Source organism: Thunnus maccoyii, chromosome 24, assembly GCF_910596095.1.
Source record: "Thunnus maccoyii chromosome 24, fThuMac1.1, whole genome shotgun sequence".
In the NCBI taxonomy this organism is placed as follows: Eukaryota; Metazoa; Chordata; class Actinopteri; order Scombriformes; family Scombridae; genus Thunnus; species Thunnus maccoyii.
Window position 1 is genome coordinate 2,243,937 of NC_056556.1, and position 19,326 is coordinate 2,263,262.

General features: G+C 41.9%; 1 protein-coding gene and 2 long non-coding RNA genes across 8 annotated transcripts in view; 2 read left to right on the forward strand and 1 right to left on the reverse strand.

Annotated features, from left to right (window-relative positions):
- Positions 1–19,326, reverse strand: part of LOC121891815 (CLIP-associating protein 1-B-like) — an 83,448-nt gene that overhangs the window by 37,142 nt on the left and 26,980 nt on the right. For 2 of the 6 annotated variants that reach the window (XM_042404413.1, XM_042404414.1), the window contains exons 12-31: positions 19,142–19,287; positions 18,873–19,008; positions 18,416–18,486; positions 17,673–17,732; positions 15,913–15,990; positions 15,512–15,679; positions 13,893–13,939; positions 13,586–13,780; positions 9,692–9,787; positions 8,918–9,112; positions 7,928–8,032; positions 6,195–6,304; positions 6,022–6,045; positions 5,217–5,464; positions 4,633–4,696; positions 4,339–4,341; positions 4,005–4,168; positions 2,986–3,208; positions 2,710–2,805; positions 1,082–1,234 (exon numbers count right to left, since the gene is read on the reverse strand). In XM_042404413.1, the coding sequence (XP_042260347.1) occupies positions 1,082–1,234; positions 2,710–2,805; positions 2,986–3,208; positions 4,005–4,168; positions 4,339–4,341; positions 4,633–4,696; positions 5,217–5,464; positions 6,022–6,045; positions 6,195–6,304; positions 7,928–8,032; positions 8,918–9,112; positions 9,692–9,787; positions 13,586–13,780; positions 13,893–13,939; positions 15,512–15,679; positions 15,913–15,990; positions 17,673–17,732; positions 18,416–18,486; positions 18,873–19,008; positions 19,142–19,287 (2,382 nt within the window). The remainder of the gene's footprint in view (positions 1–1,081; positions 1,235–2,709; positions 2,806–2,985; positions 3,209–4,004; positions 4,169–4,338; positions 4,342–4,632; positions 4,697–5,216; positions 5,465–6,021; positions 6,046–6,194; positions 6,305–7,927; positions 8,033–8,917; positions 9,113–9,691; positions 9,788–13,585; positions 13,781–13,892; positions 13,940–15,511; positions 15,680–15,912; positions 15,991–17,672; positions 17,733–18,415; positions 18,487–18,872; positions 19,009–19,141; positions 19,288–19,326) is intronic. The other 4 variants (XM_042404417.1, XM_042404415.1, XM_042404416.1 and 1 more) reach the window with 4 other exon arrangements.
- On the forward strand, positions 13,736–15,389 carry LOC121891821. The gene is made up of 2 exons (XR_006094175.1): positions 13,736–13,824; positions 14,794–15,389. It is a non-coding gene; the product is annotated as an uncharacterized LOC121891821 (long non-coding RNA).
- LOC121891822 lies at positions 15,658–17,072 on the forward strand. The gene is made up of 2 exons (XR_006094176.1): positions 15,658–15,749; positions 15,877–17,072. It is a non-coding gene; the product is annotated as an uncharacterized LOC121891822 (long non-coding RNA).

The following is a 19,326-nucleotide window of genomic DNA, read 5'->3' on the forward strand; positions in this document are numbered from 1 at the left end:
AGCGTCTTCAGGCTAGGCTAACCCATCGTTGCTAACTTTGGAGCTAACCTCCTTCACGTCTCCAGCATTTGGGGAAACAACAGACGTGACTTTTTTAGCATTTATTAGCTGACACACTGTAGTCTGTGCTGTACATTTACTGCCAGACTGACAACTTACTACTAACCTTTTCCTCTGCTCCGCTCGTATCCATCGTCACTTCTACTCGCTCTTTCCCGCTCGCTACGCTAACATGCTCCTTAACGGAGCCGCGCGACCAGTGGTTTCCCAGGCAACGACAGAGGTTGACTCACGTACCAGAACAGCGCTGCTCACAGACTCCCAAACGCTATCAAATATTAAAAAAAAATTTTTTGGCCTGGCGGGGGTTCTCGTTGTGTCATTATGGAGAAACACAGATTCAGTAACCGTTGAGTTAACGTTGAGTAACCGTTGAGTACAGTTAAACCCAGCAGGCTTCATCAGGTTGGGCGAGTTCAAAGTTGTGAAAACAACGGGGGTGTTTTGAATACACCCCCCTTGTTTTCACAGGTAATTTGTTAGTCTGTCCCTCCCGCCGCAGGAAATAATGGATTAATCCTGGAAGGCTGTTGATGTAGCACTTTACTCATGAAAATAACACGGAGATTATTCGACCAATGAGAATTTAGTCGGACGAGAGCATATCGACCAACTAATCGACCAGTCGACTACAGCCCTAATTTCTACACAGTAGATTTGTGATTGGATTGTGGTAATTGCTTGTTCATTAACATTAACAAAGAGCAGCACTGCAGGATTCTTTTGACACTATTTTCTCTACCAGCAGTGTGTGGAGCAGTGACTAAAATGGAGAAAATACAAATGTAAACAATATTCAAATACTTCTTTACTGAATTAATCACATCAATTATTCTAATTCTGTAGCACTTCTAACATAACAAGTGTAATATATTGAGTACAGCAGGAACAGATGTGATTTATCTGGGCAGGAATAAATGTTTTGAGTTAAAATGTGCTCTACAATTATCAATCAATAACTGCTTTACAGGTGTGTGAGTGTGTGTGTGTGTGTGTGTGTGAGTGTGTGTGTGTGTGTTACCATGCCGATGCCGCTGTTGGCGCTGGCGTTCCTCAGGTGGTTGTGCAGCAGCTTGGTGGTCCCGTCTTGGAAGGTTTTGGGCAGAGCGCCCAGCAGCATGGTGAACTCCGGCGTGTTCAGCTCGAACAGGGCGATCAGCACCACCTGAGCCGCCTGCACGTACACACACACACAGACACACACACACACACACACACACACGCGCACGCACACACACACACAAATATCACTTTATTGATCACTAAAATCTTGTCCGGCTTCCAATAAAAAGCAGGGGAACTCTCTCTGCTGCTGCAAAGCTTGTTTGAAGCGTCTAACGCTTTCACATGAAGTTTAAACATTTTTACTGCTCAGTGCTGTAACCTGCGACTCAGAGCACGAAAAACAAGATAAATGTCTAATGTTACGGCAGAAAATCACCATCTTAAGCATTGTTTTCTATTACAGAGAACTAAAAATTTGATCTTCTTATATCAAGGACGAAATAAATCAACACGTTTCATGAATTTCCTTGGCTGCCTTACTTCTCAGATAATTCCTAAAACAAGAGTATAAGTAATGACAGCTGAATATGAGTCGTAATGTTTTATTAAGAGCGGCGTTGGCATCAAATATCTGGTCAGATTCACGCTCTTGTTTACTTATTGTTTGACCAAAGACTTCCTGATTTAAATTAAAAAGTTTTAGACTCTTACATATTCTGGAAAAGTTCTTGTGCAGCAACATTCAACAATTAAAAACTTTGGCTTCTTTTGTTAAATGAAAAATGAGAATTATGTTGATCTTTTTCCAAATAAGGATTTAAAACAACACTTTTCTAGCTGACACCAACATTCAAAAACCTTTTCATCGCTATAAGCAGAAGTTCTTTTCCCCAGTTTATAGGTAGAAGGAAGGAAGGAGGGTCTGCCAGTGATGTATTTAGTTACAACCAATCCTATTTGGCATAAAGCAACATGAGCGTCTGTTGAAGTCAAGCTGGAAATGTTCCCAACGTGAGACTGTCACTCAGAGAACTTTGGTCATCTAAATAATGCAAAGTTTTAGTATCAGTATCAAAAACACATGTATTGCATTTGCACTCGTATTGAAACATTTCAAAGACGTTTGTTGCGGTAAACATGCAGCGCTTCCATTCAGGGCAAAATTAAAATTAAGCAAAAGCTGGAAAAAAACGGCGGTTTCCCCCTCCAAGTCGTCTTCAGGATCATTCAGATGCATCGAGACTTAAAAAAACAAACTGAAAACAAATAAACCTGCACAGTTCATGCAGAAGTTGCTGGAAAAGAAACGTCATGTTTGTTACATCGGCGCTGTTAGTGTCAGAGTTAAAAACTGCACTGATTAAACTCTGCGTCATCAGCAGCTCATGCACCCTGACGAGTTTAAAACTTACAACCAGACCAGGTTTAAACTGTATATTTACTGAATTCAACATGATTCACGCTGCTGGAATCAGTACGTTTAAGAGCCGTTAGTGTTAAAAAGCTTTCAGACAACTCGTCCGCTGTCCGCAGGTTGTTGTTTAGAGCGTTTTTCACATCCGGGTGTGCAGACTGACGGCTGCTGCCCGGCTGTTAGAGGAGGTTATATTTATACTCAGTCATGCTGTTTTATGGAGATTCTACCTGCTTGCACCTCTCCTCCAGGTTGCCCTCCCCAGGCAGAGAGGCCACGGTGCTGGGTCGGCCTGAGAAATCCTCCCCTGCCCAGTTATGAAGGGTCTGGGGGTTTGATGAACGAAGAAAATGACGGAAAAAAAAAAAAAAAAGTGAAAACAAAAAAAGAACAGAACTAAACTTGCAAGATAAAGAAACATAAATATTTAAAAAGAAATGAAAAAAGAGAGGTCTGTGAAGGGAGGAAGATGGTGGCGGCTGAACCGACTGAATCCTCTCTCCTACCTTGCGGACGTCGGAGCTCTTGGGCTCGGTGGTCCAGGTGATGATGCGTGAGACGGCGAGGCGCGTCTCGCTGGAGTTGACGAAGTCGGCCGGGTCCATCTGGCGGGCCAGCGCCTCGATGTAGCGCAGGATGGCCACCTTCACCTTCAGGTTGGGCGTCTGCGTCTGATCCACGATAAAACGCATCAGGATGTTGAACTGCTGCTCGTACGGGAAGGACTCTCTGCAGACAGACAGAGTGTTGCAGCTGTTTGTGATGTCATGTTTTAATTAATCTGTATCAGCTATTTTAATCCTGATTAATACGTTAAAATATCTCCAAAAGAATAACAAAACATCTGTAGGAGTAATTTCTTAAAAAGGGGCAGTGCCAACTTTTTTCAGTTGAAAGAAAGTAGAGCTTGAAGAGTCGCTAGATGATGTCACGCACTAATTTGCATATATGTGACATCATGATGTAACAACATAAATATATACGACATTTTAAAAAAAACAAAGTAAATAAAGTTAAGTCAATTTGGAAAACTCACTAATTTAAACAACTTGAGTCAAGTTAAATTGTTCAAAATAAAAACAAAAGAAAGTTTCCCGGACAAACAATGCTGATCAGTGATTGGTCGTTAGGTACCCATAGTCACAGCTCATTGGTCGAATGAATCTGCTGCTTCTCTGCCGCACCGACTGAACACTAGTGACTACTTTCAGGGAGAGAAGTCGCTCGATTTGTCGTTTTTGGGGGGAAAAAAGTTGCAGAAGTGGCTGATGAGGTCTTAAAAGTTATCTAGCAAGAAAGTGGCTAAGTTGGCAACACTGAAAAAGGTGCAAGATACAACATAAATGATCATAATACTGTATTTTTTTCAATCCAGATAAAGACGCCTTGTTTAAGGAGGTATGCTGGATTTTTGGAGTTTTGGTAATCGAAAAAAAAAGCAAAATATATCTCTAATAATAAGTGTATAAAGTGTATTTGTCTCTGTTTCGCTACTGAATCCTGAGCCGTTGGGACTGCTGCTAACCTGGTGACGTCCAGGGCCTTCTGGACTTTGGCTTGGACGGAGCCCAGCAGGTCGGCCCCCATCTTCTTCAGCAGCTGGGTGAGCAGGACGAAGAGCCAGTCCTGCAGGTCGTCCCTGTGCAGCGTGATGAAGTCCACCAGAGTCTCCAGAAACATGCTGAAGACCTGCAGAGACGGAGAGGAAGGAAGACGAAAGAAAAGCAGGAAAATTGTTTTGGTGTTCGTGTATCAATGTTTGTGTCGTAATCCAGATGAGTAAAAACACACAAGAGCAGTCGTAATAAACTGTTACAAACTGAGCAGCAGGTTTTATCAGAAGGTGAGTAAACACTTACTCTCTGGTGTTTGTTAGAGTCCAGCAGCAGCGAGGAGGCATGCAACAAAAAACGCACACTGTTAGTTTGACCTTCAGTTAGTTCTAACTCATCAAACCATCCAACAGCTGCAGGAGTTAATAAATACAAAAGTCTGAAAACTGCTTTCACTGTTTTACCAGCAAAGGAGATTTAATTTGGATTATGAGATTGTTGTAATAGTTATTAATCTCTGTAAGGGAAGTTTTTACTTGTTGTAAATCCTTTTTTTTTGTGTGTTGTGAATCATGCAGTAGAAGCTCAGCTGGTTCTCACCTTGCTGTGAGGGTCTGCAAACATCCTGGTGAAGATCTCACAAAGCCTCTTCAGCTCCACACGACTGACAGACAGAAAAACAAGGAGCACATGTATCATTTGATGCCAATATTCAAGCCTCTCATAATAATCCCCAGCTCTCAATTTACATCAACGCTCCCTTTTAATCTGTAGGGAGTTTAAAGCTATAGGACCAGTGAGTTTGCAGCTAATTGGCTAATTGGGGCTGCAAAAAGAGACAAAATCGATCTGTATCAACTACATTTATCCTACTTTATATCTTTTTAACACATCAGATTGAGAAACACGCAGGTTCCATGACACAAAGAGTTGAAGCAACGATATTTAAGGGTTTTTTATTCGTGTTTGCCCTTAAATCAAAAGACAGAAAACATCTTCTTCTATTTTAAAAAGTGGAGTTTAAGGCAAAGTATTTATACACAGACATCCGCCCCCATATCGACATTTATTCCCCCTTCTTAAGTCTCCATGTTAGGACACATGAGGGCATTTTCACGCCATAAATTGCAAAATCAAATCATCTTTAAGGATCTGCAGAAACTATGAACTAGAGTATGACCTACCTGAGCATCCTCTGGCTCTTGAGCAGGTTCTGCAGTCCCAGCAGTCCCTCCTTCCTCTCAGACCAGTTGGCGCTGGCGCAGTGATTCAGCACCTCCGCCACGTCCTCCGTCTGACGCAGGTAGTGCGGCGCCATGCCGCCGTTGCGCGAGCTGTACGAGCGTTCCGAGCAGGCGCTGGAGGCGTCGCTGTTGGCGTCGTCGTCCGAGTACATGCCAGGAGACTCGAAGCGCCGCCTCACCGGCCTCCGCTGGGTGAAAGGAGAGACGACGGCGGGTCAGGAGTGAAAGTTAACATCATCACGCTTTCTTTCTGTGTCTACAGCATCATGCTTTCAGACGTCAAACACTACGACTAATGTTTAAAGATCTAACATGCAGCTACAGAGTCAGACTCATGCAGGTTTCCGGTGATGAGAGATGGAGGAGGTTATTATTTTGCTGGTTGGAAGCAGCGAACACTCGACATTCTTTACCTTTCACCTCATGACAACATGTTTCCATAATGAGACAAATTAACTACAACAGCCAGACTGATGTGATGGATTACTGTCACACGGGGAAACGTTTCACTTTAGTCTCAAAGGATGATGTTAGAAAAACTTTTAGCAGAAGTCGTGATTAGACGGATGATCCTTCAACTGGAGAATAAATGGTTGGATTCCAGTTTGGATTCTAAGTTTCCTTCAGTAAACATCTCAGCCTGCTCACTCTTAGCGTTAGCTCCGTGTTTAACATGTTTAATGCTCATGCTCTGCATGCAGTGACAGAATGGGTCATCTCTGAGGCGGATGAGATTCGTTTGTACCTTACTCCTCGAGTCTCCTAAGAGCTGAAGTTTACAAAGTCCAGGAAGAAAGAGCACAGAGGAAATTACTGCAGGATTGTACGAGCTCTGACGACACCAATCAACAAATCTGTCATTCTTTATTGATATTCAAAGATAATATTTTTGTCAATAAAAAATAGAATTTTTTTTACTTCAGCTCCTACCAGAGCGTCGGCGACGGCAGCTTCGACCTCGGTGCCGGTGTTGAGGATTCTCATGGCGTTGACGGAGGCCGAGATCCGAGCCTGATGGGACAGCCGGTCTGAGAGAGAAAGAGTCCGACACGTTAAGCGGGTCAAGAGGAGTGTTATCAGGATGAAATGACACTGTGCAGTTTGTTAACCTGCAGTTTAAATGGACCAACGCATTCTTCACATCTTTACAGGGATTTCTTTTTATCAGTTTAATACACTGAGATTTTATCAAAGAGTGAAGAAAGTTTTGGTCAAGTTTTTTTTTGTGGATTCTGGGACCAGAACCAGCTCAAACGGGCTAAGATTGAGTGAGATGGGAGATCTAACTTCATTGTTTAGTTTAGACTTTGTTCCAAAATAGTGTAGAAAATCCTATTTTTAAAAGACTTTAAAAGACTTCCAATTAAATCAACAGATTATGTCAAAAATAGATTTTCTCAGCTGTCAATGCTGGGGAGCAACATAATTGTTTTATACTCGCTGCGACTCAAAGCAGTTAACAGTGCTGCAATAATCAAAACAGCGATAAAATGTTTGGCAATGAAAATGCAAAAATAAAGTCCAAATGTAAGCAGCCAGAGAGCAGCCAGAGTTTTCTTTAACAAAAAGAAAAACAAACCATAAAAAATACAAAAACTGAACCAGTCAACTGCCAATAAAATTACACAATTAAAAACAGCAACATCACATAAAAAATAATCATCATCAAGATGCAAAAATGTTTGATTTTAAATCCCGCTTTGCAAAAACAGAACAAAATTAGGTAAAAGCAAAAATCTTCACAGTTTTACAGCCTCCTGGTTTGATTTGAAGCAAAAACAATGAACGTGTCGTGTGATTGTGAAGACTGAGCTGATGTTTGGTGTCGCCTCCTGCAGGTGGATGAAACAGACTCTTTTATGTGAGCAGAAGCTGGAAACTCCATCACCGAGTTCTGAGATAAACTTAAAAGCTGCAGACTAAATTCATATTCGGCTGGTGATTATTTCCCATTCTGACCACATGAGACGGAGCCAGGAGGTCGACGTCGGCCATGCAGGAAGAGGCTTCACAAGGCAGAATAACTCAAGTTAGCCGGATAACTGGACATCAATTAAAATGGTTTAAATCCTCCAGGAGCAACAGAGGGAAGATTTTATGGGATAATGTTTAGATTTTTGTTTATTTTATCTGGCTAACTGAGTGAATCTGCTTCCTGAGAAGATCTCTCTGGTCACCTGAGTAGCACTCTGCGGAGGGCAGGGCGCTGGTTGAGCGGGAGTGACGGCGAGTCGCTGGAGGAGGACGCACAGTAAGAGACCAGGAGATAACACTATTATTCTTATCATCATAATAATAACCTTAACTGATGAACCAACACCTGCCTAATCATTCAAATTTTGATTTGTAACTAGTAGAAAAAGACAACGAGTAACTTTTCTATAAACTCTTCTTTGCACGTATTTTAATTAAAAGATTAGTGCGGACAATAGATCACAGTAGAATGTGGACATTTAAATACAGAACATGCAGAGAATCAGGCAGGAAAAACAGTGATATAAGCAGACACGTGTGCAGGGTAAAAAGGTAGTGAAGGTAGTTTGACACCTAAAGATTTCAAAAACAAGTTTCCAGATGTTTTTTACTCCCCTGTACGAGCTCTGGCGTGCAAAGAGAAGGGGGGAGGAGGGGGTCTGCGGTACCATACTCACCCAGGGGGGAGAAACCCCTGGCGGGGCTGGTGTCACGGCTGCTCTCGCGACTGGTTTCGCGGCTGCAGCCCTGACTCATGCTCGGTCGGGGGATTCGGCTCCGGGCTAGAGGTGGCGAGGCAGAGACAGACAGACAGACAGACAGACAGCAGCGCAGGGGGGGGGGAGAGTTTAGCTTGTAGCATGTTCAGCCAGACACTGAAGACACCTGAAGCTCTGCAGAGACGGTTAGTCAGGCAGGAGGAGAGAAAGGAGAACAGGACTCAGGGAGGCTGTAAGTATTAGTACGAGGAAAAGGAACGAGAACCAGGACTATGGGGGGAGTCTTGTGAGGTTTGCATGCAAATGTTGTGCAAGAAGAAGAAATAATGATCAAACTCACATTTAAGATGTTTGATCCAAATATTCCTTCAACCCGCAACTCTTATTCCATCTTTACCGGCTCTTCATGTGTGTGCAAGTTTTTTTTTTTCTGTAAAAGGTTGTAGCTCGAGATAATTTATTAACCAGCAAATCTGCAACTATTGCAGTCAAATAAACATATAAAACTGACTATTTAAAAACAATCTGGACATATTTATATTTTAATTTAAATGTTATATTTGATTATTCTGGTTTAAGAGACTTGTTCACCCAGATAAAAAATGAATTTTGCTTTTTTTTGGAATGAAAATAGCCAAAATATTTGCTTTTAGCAGTTTTTCATAGTTTTACTTTCAACGCTTTTAGCACTCACACTATCAATGTTCACGCTTCAGCTGAACTGACATTAAATCTCTCCTTTCAGCCCTCCAACAAATCGACTGCAACTTCTTTCAGTGCTTCAACTTGAACCATTTCTTCCATACAAATACAAAACCTGGCAAAAGTCTGATTTCTAGACAACGACATCAGTTCAAATGTAATTTTCCGATTAATTCTTTTTCTTTGACCTGAAATTTCAGTATTTCCTCCTTTTTTTCCAGCTTTGTGGTGGATGGCGGTCCTTACCCATGCCTGATCTGGTGGGGCTCGTCTCTCGGCTGCAGCCCTGGCTGCGGTGACCTCGAGGTCGGCTCTTGTCGGTCAGACCGGCGGAGTTGCTGTTGGCGGAAGCGGCGGCGGCGGCGGTGCCCATGGTCGGCTTGGGGACTCTGCCATAGGTGGAGCTCAGCAGTCGACCCGGAGAACCTGACCTGCTGCCGGCTGAAACACGGACGGAGAGGTTTTATTTACAGTAGTTCATCGTTTTAATAATGCTTGAATCTCTGATTTCTTCTTCTTTTTTGGTGAAAATCTTTAGTTTTTTTGTTTACTATAATGATAATTACACCAGCAAATAAGCTCATGAAGAAAATATCATACAAAAACAATCACAAACCAACTGAAATGTGACTGTATTTAATGCAAACTAAGTTCTTATACAGCTGCTTGTGTTTAGACAAAATGTGTTCTTTTGTTAAGAAGAAAACATTGCAAAACATGTTTATATCTCTAAAACTAAAGTTTTAAAAAAAAACAATATGGATCAGTTCCAAAATGCAGAATAAAAAACACTGATAAGGTAAAATTAATAAACAAGTAAATAAAATTGTCAAACAAACTGACAGTGTTTTCAGTATTCTGCATCACTTAGCAGGTAATCTGACAGGTAGAACGATGCCCAAACATTTGAGAAATTTAAGAAAAATATTTCTGATTTATAGGATGCAGCGAATATAACAAATATGAGGATTAAAGCTTCTACACGGAAATCAAAATAGAGAAGAAGGAGAAGCTCCTCACGTTGAGACTGAGAGACGACTTTCCCTCGACTCCGACCGCGGGTGTCTGTCACCGACGGACCGTTTCCTGAACTCGTCCTCCGGGTTCGTACTCGACCTAAAAGAGACGAGAGGCGAGAGACAGAAAAGGACAGAAAAGGAAGAATGAGAGAGAGGAACGACAACTTCAGAGTTCAATCAAGCTGAATATATGAAGACTGCTGGTGACATTTTCTAGACATCTGTCATGCAGAAACAGTGGAATTGAGATAATAAGGAAGCAACACTGAGAAAGGCTTACAAAAGGTATAAAGTTGACCTTTTTTGTGTCCTAAGACTCCACAGTAAACCAAAAATATATGAAAAGTTAAATCCTGACGATAGCTGGTTCCATATTTGGAGCAGAGTTCATTTCTCTTTATTCAAACATGTTCAAGATGTCACATTGCAAACTTTTACTGGTCACTGAAAACAAATCGTGCGTTGACATTTATTTCCAGATGTGACACAACTTATATCTCTATAGCTGCAGGATTAATAGTTCAATAAACAAACGTGTAGACAAGACACACTAGATGGATACATGACGTGCAGTCGTACTTTGAACAAAGACGCCATACGACACATACAGACTCAGGGAGGAGATATCAGGTCGACCGCATGCACCAGTGTCCAACGGTACAGTCAACACTATATTCACTAATACAAGTTGAATCCTTTTATGTCAGTGTGTGAGTGTACTATCGAACAATAACAATATAAAGCAACCACGCTGGCTCTTATTGATAAAAACTGAAGGAGAGACGTCAACTGTGACTCCCATGGTGCATTTCAGCACAAACACACAGTCACAGAGCTTTAAATTGTGCTGAGTAGTTCTTTAATTGCAGGTTGAAGCTAAAGAATCAGCTACAGATGAATTCAGCTACTGCGATACTGAATGATAAAGCATTTTACATTTGCTAAATTTCCATTCAATCTAATTAGTATTTTTGGGGGCATTTCTAGGGCTGACCCTCACTAGTTTAGCCGACTTCGCTAACATTCAACACCGGAGCAGAGAGCGTCAGAGTTGGAGCGGTGCCCTGCATCACGCTGTCCTCCGTCTCCATCACAGTTACAGTATGTGTTTAAGTCAGGGACAAGAATGCTGTCACCCTGCATTTACTCTGCCTTTTACTCTGCATGTCATTGAGTTGACTCAGGGGGCTTCTCGACTGATGCATCAACATTTAGGGGGCATTTTTGTGCCTTTAATACAGATAGAAGAGCAGCTACAGCAGCTTCAATCATCCGTCAGTGTGCTGCGTGGAGGTCATTTATGTTTTGACAGCACTCAAAGCCAAAGACACAATCACTGTAGTTATGCGTGGAAAAAAATGGAAGAAAATAGACTTGAAAGCGTGCAACTGTAAACCCGTCCTGTCAAAGTCAAAGCTGCTCTCCCCCTCAGGGCCAGAATGCATTCATGATGGGAAAAACAGAAACATCATTGTGTTTAATTTGCAAAATGAAGGGGCCAGGAACCCCCGAGGCTGCAAACACATGAGGTCGGCCACGCTTTCAAATATCCTGTAACAAACCCGTAATGTCTAGGGCTGTAGTCTCCCAGTCGACTGGTCGATTAGTTGGTCGAAGATTCTCATTGGTCGGATAATCTCCGTGTTACTTTCATAAGGAGAAAAGTGCTACATCAACGGTCTTCCAGGATTAATCCATTATTTCCTGCGGCGGGAGGGACAGACTAACAAATTACCTGTGAAAACAACGGGGGTGTTTTGAATACACCCCCGTTGTTTTCACAACTTTGAACTCGCCCAACCTACACCGCTAGGCCCAACTGTACTCAACGTTTACTGAGCGTTTACTGAATCAGTGTTTCTCCTATAAGTATAACAACGACAACCCCCGCCAGGCCCAAAAAAAAATTTTTAATGCGGAAAATAACGTCAAATATCCATTCATTCGGAAATCAATAGCGTTTGGGAGTCTCTGTGCAGCGCTGCTCCGGTACGTCAGTCAACCTCTGCGTCGTTGCCTGGGAAACTATAGGTAGCGTAACTCCGTTAGAAATACGTCATTGCGTAGTGTGTTTACGTAGCGAGCGGGAAAGAGTGAGCGGCAGGAAAGTGACGGTGGATGCGAGCGGAGCAGAGGAAAAGGTTAGCAGTAAGTTGTCAGTCTGGCAGTAAATGTAAAGCACAGACTCCAGTTTGTCAGTTAATAAATGCTAAAAAGTCTGTTGTTTCTCCAAGTGCTGGAGACGTGAAGGGGGTTAGCTCCAAAGTTAGCAACAATGGGTTAGCATAACCGGAAGACGCTAAACAGAGAAATGTGTGGCTGCTGAGTTCACTCTGTCCCGTTACAGCCAACCTCCCCGCGACTAATCGATTAGTTGAAGATTATGTACGATTTCAGTCGACCATGATTTTCTTTGGTTGACTACAGCCCTTGTAATGTCAGTATTTATCCAGAACGCTCTTGTGTTTCTATGCTGAGGAATATTTAGAGATCATTAAAATAAAAATTTACAATGCACTTGTCAGGATGAACCTTTCACTCACCTGCATTCTTGTTATTTTAACCACCGTGATTACAAAAGATTGATAGTTTTTTTTCCCAAAGTGAAGGAGAGAAGTTACAGTACACCATGCTTAGACAATCCATGCACTGACAGTTCCATCACAGATGAGCACCGTTACAGTACTGATGGGGGTAAAAAAAACAACACACACACCGAGGAGGCATGGAGGAGCATCATTGCCCTCCCTGTCCATATACACACACACACAGCTTACCGTCTGCATTAACAGACCACGAGCCGTCTGACAGGTGGGGGGGTGGGGGGAGGCCAGGAGAGACACAACAAGAGGTTATGACGAAGAAGGTGAGTGAGCGGAGGAACATGTTCAGATACAGCAAATCTGATTTAGACTGTGTGAGTGTGTCACCTGATTAGATCAACATTTCTCAGAATATGTGAGTGCGGTCATAAGACCTGCTGCCTGCTCTGCACAGTTATTTCAAGAAACTCAGGTACTGTGCATCTGGAGTTTTGGGAACTTTTTGGAGTGTTTTACATGAATAAATAAAATAATTTGGGACGTTAGTTGGATCTGATGAGCAGCTTTGTAGCATAAAACATGCTGTTCTCAGAAAAATGAGAATATTGCATTTAGTTTCTGTAGAAACGGCCTGTTATCTATTATAATATGCACACAACTGTTATAATATTGAACAATGTTAACGTCGGGACAAAAAATGTGTCAAATATTTAGTCTTGTTTAATTTTCTGCATAAACCAAATTTCTCAACATGAGCTTTTAGAGCTGCAACTTTATTAATGATTGATTATTTTCTTGATTATTTTATTACTTGTTTGGTCTATAAAATGTTTCCCAAAGCACGAGACGACGTCCTTAAATCTCTTATTTTGTCCACAACACAAAAATATTCAGTTTACTGTCATAAAGGACAAAAGAAACCAGAAAATATTCACATTTGAGAAGCTGGAATCAGAGAATTTGGACATTTATTTCTTTAAAAAATGACTCAAAGCGATTAATCGATTATCAAAATAGTTGGCGATTTAATTCAATAGTCATTAACTGACTAATCGTTGCAGCTCTATGAGCTTTGTTGTCCATTAGTTTGTTATATATAGTAAGTATTCTGTGGCATGTTTCATTTCCATCCATGCTTTAGTCAACATATCAAGCTAATTTCACCTCCTAACACTTCACATAAAGAGTTCTGTTTAAGTTGTTGCTGCTTTTGTGAATCTTTTGTGAAATACCGACATCACCCTGCAAGATTTTTAAGACAACAGCATCTCTGTTTGTTTACAGAAACGCTGCAGTTGTGTTTAAAACACTGGATGCACATGCAGCCGTTGATATGCGGCGTCGTTTTGTACCCAGTGAAGCGTAGGATCCGGGGGGAAGAGCGGAGGCCGAGCTGAAGGGTGAAGCAGACGACGGCACGGCAGGCATTCGGGTGCGGGCCGTGGCGGTGGCCGCGGCGTTGACGTCCACGTCGCTGCGAGAACGCTGGAGGGAGCCCGGAGAGGAGGCGGCGGCGGCGGGCGTCCTGGTGGAGTGGGCAGCTTTGGCTGGAGGAAGAGAGTCGACAGGGAGGTTAATGACGGAGAGACACGTAAATCCAAAGACAACACGTCTCTCTGAGAATATTTATACACATGAGAGCGATGGACGTGTCCTTACATCTGGCCGTGCTGCTTCCAACGGTGCTTTTTACAGACAAAGGTCGACTGTGGAGACGCAAAGTGAAAGAGAAAAAATACATGTAAACAAGATGAAACAAAGAAGAAACAAACAAATAATCAAGAAAATGTACATTGAGGAACATTTTGTATTACAATCCTGCAAACACTGTTTTATCCTCTGTGCATTTTTCATTATTGATTAAGCTGATGATCTTTTTCTCAATTAATCGATTAGTCACTTAAATCTATAAAATGTCAGACAACGGTGAGAAACATCCGTCACTGCTTCCCAAAGATCAAGGTGACGTCCTAAAACCAAAAGATCTTCAGTTTACTGTCATACAAAGACGATAGAAACCAGAAAAATATTCACATTTAGGCTTTAATTCTTAATAAATTACTCAAAGTAGTTGCCAATTAATTTTCTGTCAATCGACGTGTCTATGCAGCTTTACATCTGTGTCACCGTCGGGTGATAATCAGAGGAGAACAAGGTCCTGATGGATTTAAAATCAGCATTAATAACCGTCTTTGTAAAGATGTGTGACAGGATAAGAACCGTTAGCTCTCCTCCCCCACACTGATGCAGAATAATGTGACTCGAAAATATCAATACAGAGCTTTTTAGTGTCACGTAAATGGCACACAGATCAATAGATCACAACCACCGCTGCTGTCCTCAGACAGACAGAGAATATATTAACATGGTAGACTGACAGAAATGAATGAGATGATATATCTCTCTAGACATATTTGCAGCTATATGTGAGTTAAATTAGGGAAAATTGTGGAATTGACAGACCACACTGACATAAGAGGTCTTAGTCTGGGATGCAGCCCTGCAGCTGGTTTTCCTTTTAGCTAATTATTCTTCCTCTTTCTCCTCCATCCTCTTCCAGCGTGACCCACAAATTGATCCGAGTCTGCCATCAGAGGATGTTCCAATCCTTTAAACGTGTCTCGGAGGTTTCCAGAGGAGCTGAAGAGACGCAGGTGCGTCTTATGTGGAATCAGTTAAGTGATTAGTCAGCTGCCTCTTCAGCCTTTCACAAACCAATTATAGAATTCATTTACAGTATTTATGGCTGTTTTATTGCCGTTTCATGGCTGCTCTGTTCTCTCAGTAACAAGCTTTTATTTACTATTGGTGTTATTCATATTCAATCACAGTTCATGACACCAGCAATCAATCTATAGTCAATAGAGCTGCAGCTAACGATTATGATTGGTCTATAAAATGACAGAAAATAGAGAAAAATGTCTTTTATAATTTTCTAATGTCCAAAATCTAAGTAAAGAAACAGAAACGCTTTGATTTTAGACGCTGCAAACAGCTAATTTTTTGGTATTTGCACTTAAAGAATGACTAAAACAATGATTTAATCAATCAGTTAATCAACTAATCGCTGCAGCTATAATAATCAATATGCATCAGGTGGTTATGTCTACAGATTAAAAGCTTCTCTCACCACACTCTGACAGTCTGAGCTTTAATCTGGTTTCATTACTGATTGATCTGATACTTCATGTGCTGTAGAGCTGCTTCTAATGTTCCCCACTTAATCAATAACTCGATCGATCAGAGAGGAGGAGGAGGAAGAGGAGGCGGCGTCTCACTTGAGGCTCTCCTGAGAGGAGGAGGATGAGCGGTCGGAGGCGGGCAGCGACATCAGACTGTCTCCGCTCCTCAGGTGAGCCTGCAGAGCTTTCTGATAGGACGACTCCAGGCTCTGGAACAGATGCTCCGCCTCCCGGCTGAAGTGACCGTGGAAGCTCCAGTAACACCTGCAACGGCAAGCCAGAGGGGCCAAAATAACCATCAGGATGTCACATTGTTTACTCTCTCACTAGCTTGGTTAGTGGTTGGTTCACAAGGACACTTTCTTTTATCTCTTCAAAGTTTAAGTTTCTTTCAAGCTGAAGCGTCGATAAATATTTATAATGTTAATTTGGTTCATGTGGTTTATTGTCCGGGACTATAGAACACGCTGGCGGTGCAACGGAGGGGTGAGACTTACTTTCTGGCCACAGAGCGAGCCTCGGCGTCTGCATCATGGATCCCTTTCTTTATTGTCTCCATTAAAACGGTTCCATGTCTACCAGAGGGGGGGGGGGGGAAAGAGGACAAATGTTGATTTAATGGTAATATGTATGAAAAAATAAAACAAAATATTGACGTTTTATATTCCAATCAAGGTCAGTGATTTATTAAAAACCAAATATAATGAGACACTTTATTGATCCTTTGTGGGGAACTCTTCCTCTTTCAACCAGACGCTGGAACACACTGACACATGTAAATAAAACCAAATATTAACACTAAAACAATTAATCCAGCTGGTTAAAAAGGAGCTTTACACTATTTTGTTGTACGTAGTTTCACTTTGTTAAACTGCTGCACACATGTAACACAATAAAACAAGTTAATTTAAACTTATATCAGATTAATTGGAGGTTTTCTATTGTTCTCACTCTGCTGATAATGTGTGAATTCAGACTAAATCCTGGGTTTTATATTTGAAGGAAGAGACGAGAGCCATGTGCTTAAACCTGGTTTGGATCTCATGACACATTCATGTGAACATCTGTAAAGACAAAGACAAAACATGGATGCTTCATTTAAGTAAAAGTTTGTCGTTAAAGTTAATTAAACCCATTCAGACGACCTGTAATCATTCAGCTGCTCAATGGTGTGAACGTTCACAACCATCCGTCTCAGTGGACTCAGAAACCTCCCATCTGCTCTGCAGTCTAGACCCCATTAGGTGATCTGACACTCTGGGAGTTTAAAGCTCCATTAAATCAATATTTTTGGAGGAGGGATGTCGCTCTGCTTCTGCTGGACGAGCAGCAGCAGTTTGAAGAACCTGATGAGCTGATTATTGTAGATAAAGCACATTTGTTCTGAGATTGTTTTTAACGCTGCAGTCAGGACTGAATCATTGGAAACTTTTTGACATTTGGTGCTGATATGATACATTAGCTTCAGTACAAAAAAAACAGCTTTTTAATACTACTTTGAGAAATGTAAACATGTTTTTGTACCTTAAAAAATGACTGAAATGTTGATTTAAATGAGGAATTGATAAAAAACGAACAATTCTTTCCATAATTACAGAAACACTGAGGTTTGATATCCAGCCCTAATTTCTATAAACTTGTATTTTTGTAACAATGATTCAATTTCTTCGTTCTTCCTTTGTGATTTCTCATTTGCTGATGATGCACTTTGTCTTTTAAAAGCTGCTTTTTATAAAACTGAGTATCAGACTCTCTCTCTCTCTGACTGACTGACTGATCGATGAGAACCAGAGAGCTCCCCTGGTATCGGGGGGTCAGCTCGGGTTTCTCCCTGGCGGGCGGGCGGCGGCGGCAGGCAGGAAGCAGCCAGGCGGAAACACAATGAGCCTTTTGGAGGCAGACAAGAGATCTCCCTGGCATCGCCATGGAAACTGCTGAGATAGACCTTGACCCCGGCCGGTGTCACATTTCCTGACAAGGTGGCGTGTAGTACTTTAGGCCTTTTACTAGCCGCTGTTACCGCTTTTATTTTAGACTTATTGTCAGAATATCTGCTTATTCCACAGTTTAGAATATTAATACTGAACATAGAAACGTCTCAAAGCTTCAGGTCATCTGGCACCATAGTTATAATCCTTACTTCTCTCTTTTCTGGTTAAAAATGCTCCAGAAACTGCATTCATCATGATTTTTGTTTTATGAAAAGCATGAAAATCTGGAAATATTGGTTATCGGCTCCGGTGTGATGTTTCCTCACCTCTCCAGGGAGCTCGTCTGCCACTCCGTCAGCTGCAGGTCCAAGAACTCAAAACAGCGTCTGCAACGACGAGGAAAAACTGTGAACGTGTGATCTGACCACACAGGATGTCCAGGCTGCTCTACGTTTAATACAGTTTCCAAACACACGTAGATGCAATGAAAGAAGGGTAATAATGGTAGAAAAGCAACACAAAAGAAACGATTAGTCGACCAACACAAATTAATTAGCAACTATTTTGCAAAAATAGTGATTTTTTTTTTAAGCAAAAAAACCTAATATTCAGTTGTTGCAGCTTCTCAAATGTGAGAATTTGAAGCTTTTTCTGTGTGATACATGATAATAAACTGAATATCTTCAGATTTTGGACTGTTGATCAGATAAATTTGAAGATGTCGGACTTTTTTCACTATTTTCTGACATTTTATAGACAAAACCATTAATTGATTATTCCACATAAGCGGCAGATTAGTCAACAAATTGAAGGTGCTTCATAAAAACATTGAATAGTTGAATATCTGTAGCTGTAACTCCAGCACCAGTGTGTGTGTTCATGTGTGGAGTGATGATGTAATGCAGCCAGAAGCTTTTTTATTGTTCTTAGTTGACAAAAATAGGAGGGACCTTCAGAGGCTGGAGCTTATTTATGGTGTAAGGTATGCAGTAAATTCTACTTGAGCTATTCATCTAATTTACATGACAATTAATACATTAAATAAGCATAAATAAAATGTATTTCTCACCTTCTGACGGCCACAGATTTGGAGGTACAGTTGCTGGTGATGATGGGGATGAGACGCGGGTAATGTGTGTGCTGCAAAACACAGAAAACAAACGGCTCATTCAGATCTGAGTATTTATCAGAGATTGAAGGTCAGTCTGTCCCAACAAGCCTCAAATAACAGTCAGAACAGTCCACAGTGTGCAGTATGAAGCCTTTTACTGTCTCTTTGTTCAAAATAAATCAATAATTTTCCTTCAGTCTGACAACAAGTGAGTTTCTTTTTGACATGAGATGTGATTTGTGGGAGCTTCCTGTTCTAACGTCGAGCTAATGACGTTATCCTGCGGTTAAATCAGGACAGAAAGCTGCTTGTGTTTCTCTTAAGAGGCCACATGGCTGCCAGAATTTAAAACTGGACCATGAATGAATGACAGCGTCTGACTCGCAGCGTCGTCTAAGGAAAACCTGCCACGTACTCTGAGGATGAGGCGGATGGCGGCCACGCCGGACGTGGCCATGACTTTGGCACTGTTGGGGACCAGGTTGAGGAGGATGGGCATGGTGGCCTCTGCCGCGTGGTCGAAGCGACTGCCGAGCAGCGACGACAGGTGGCTGGAGACGGGAGAGAAGAGCAGACGGGTTTGTTTAACTACACCAGCAATAAAAAACTATGAACTGGACGCACAAATACAACTGATATCAATCGATCAATATGTGGCAGCGAGCTGAGCATCGAGCGTCTCACCCCAGAGTGATGCAGGCCTCTCTCACCACCTGGGAGCGAAGGTCCTTGGCCGACAGTTTGAACGACGCCTCCATGAGCCGCAGCTGCTGCGGAAACCCGTCAAACTCCGCCGCGCCGGCGAGGAGCAGCGAACGCACCTTCTTCAGCTGGAAGAACGAAACAAGAGATGACACGTCGCTAACTAA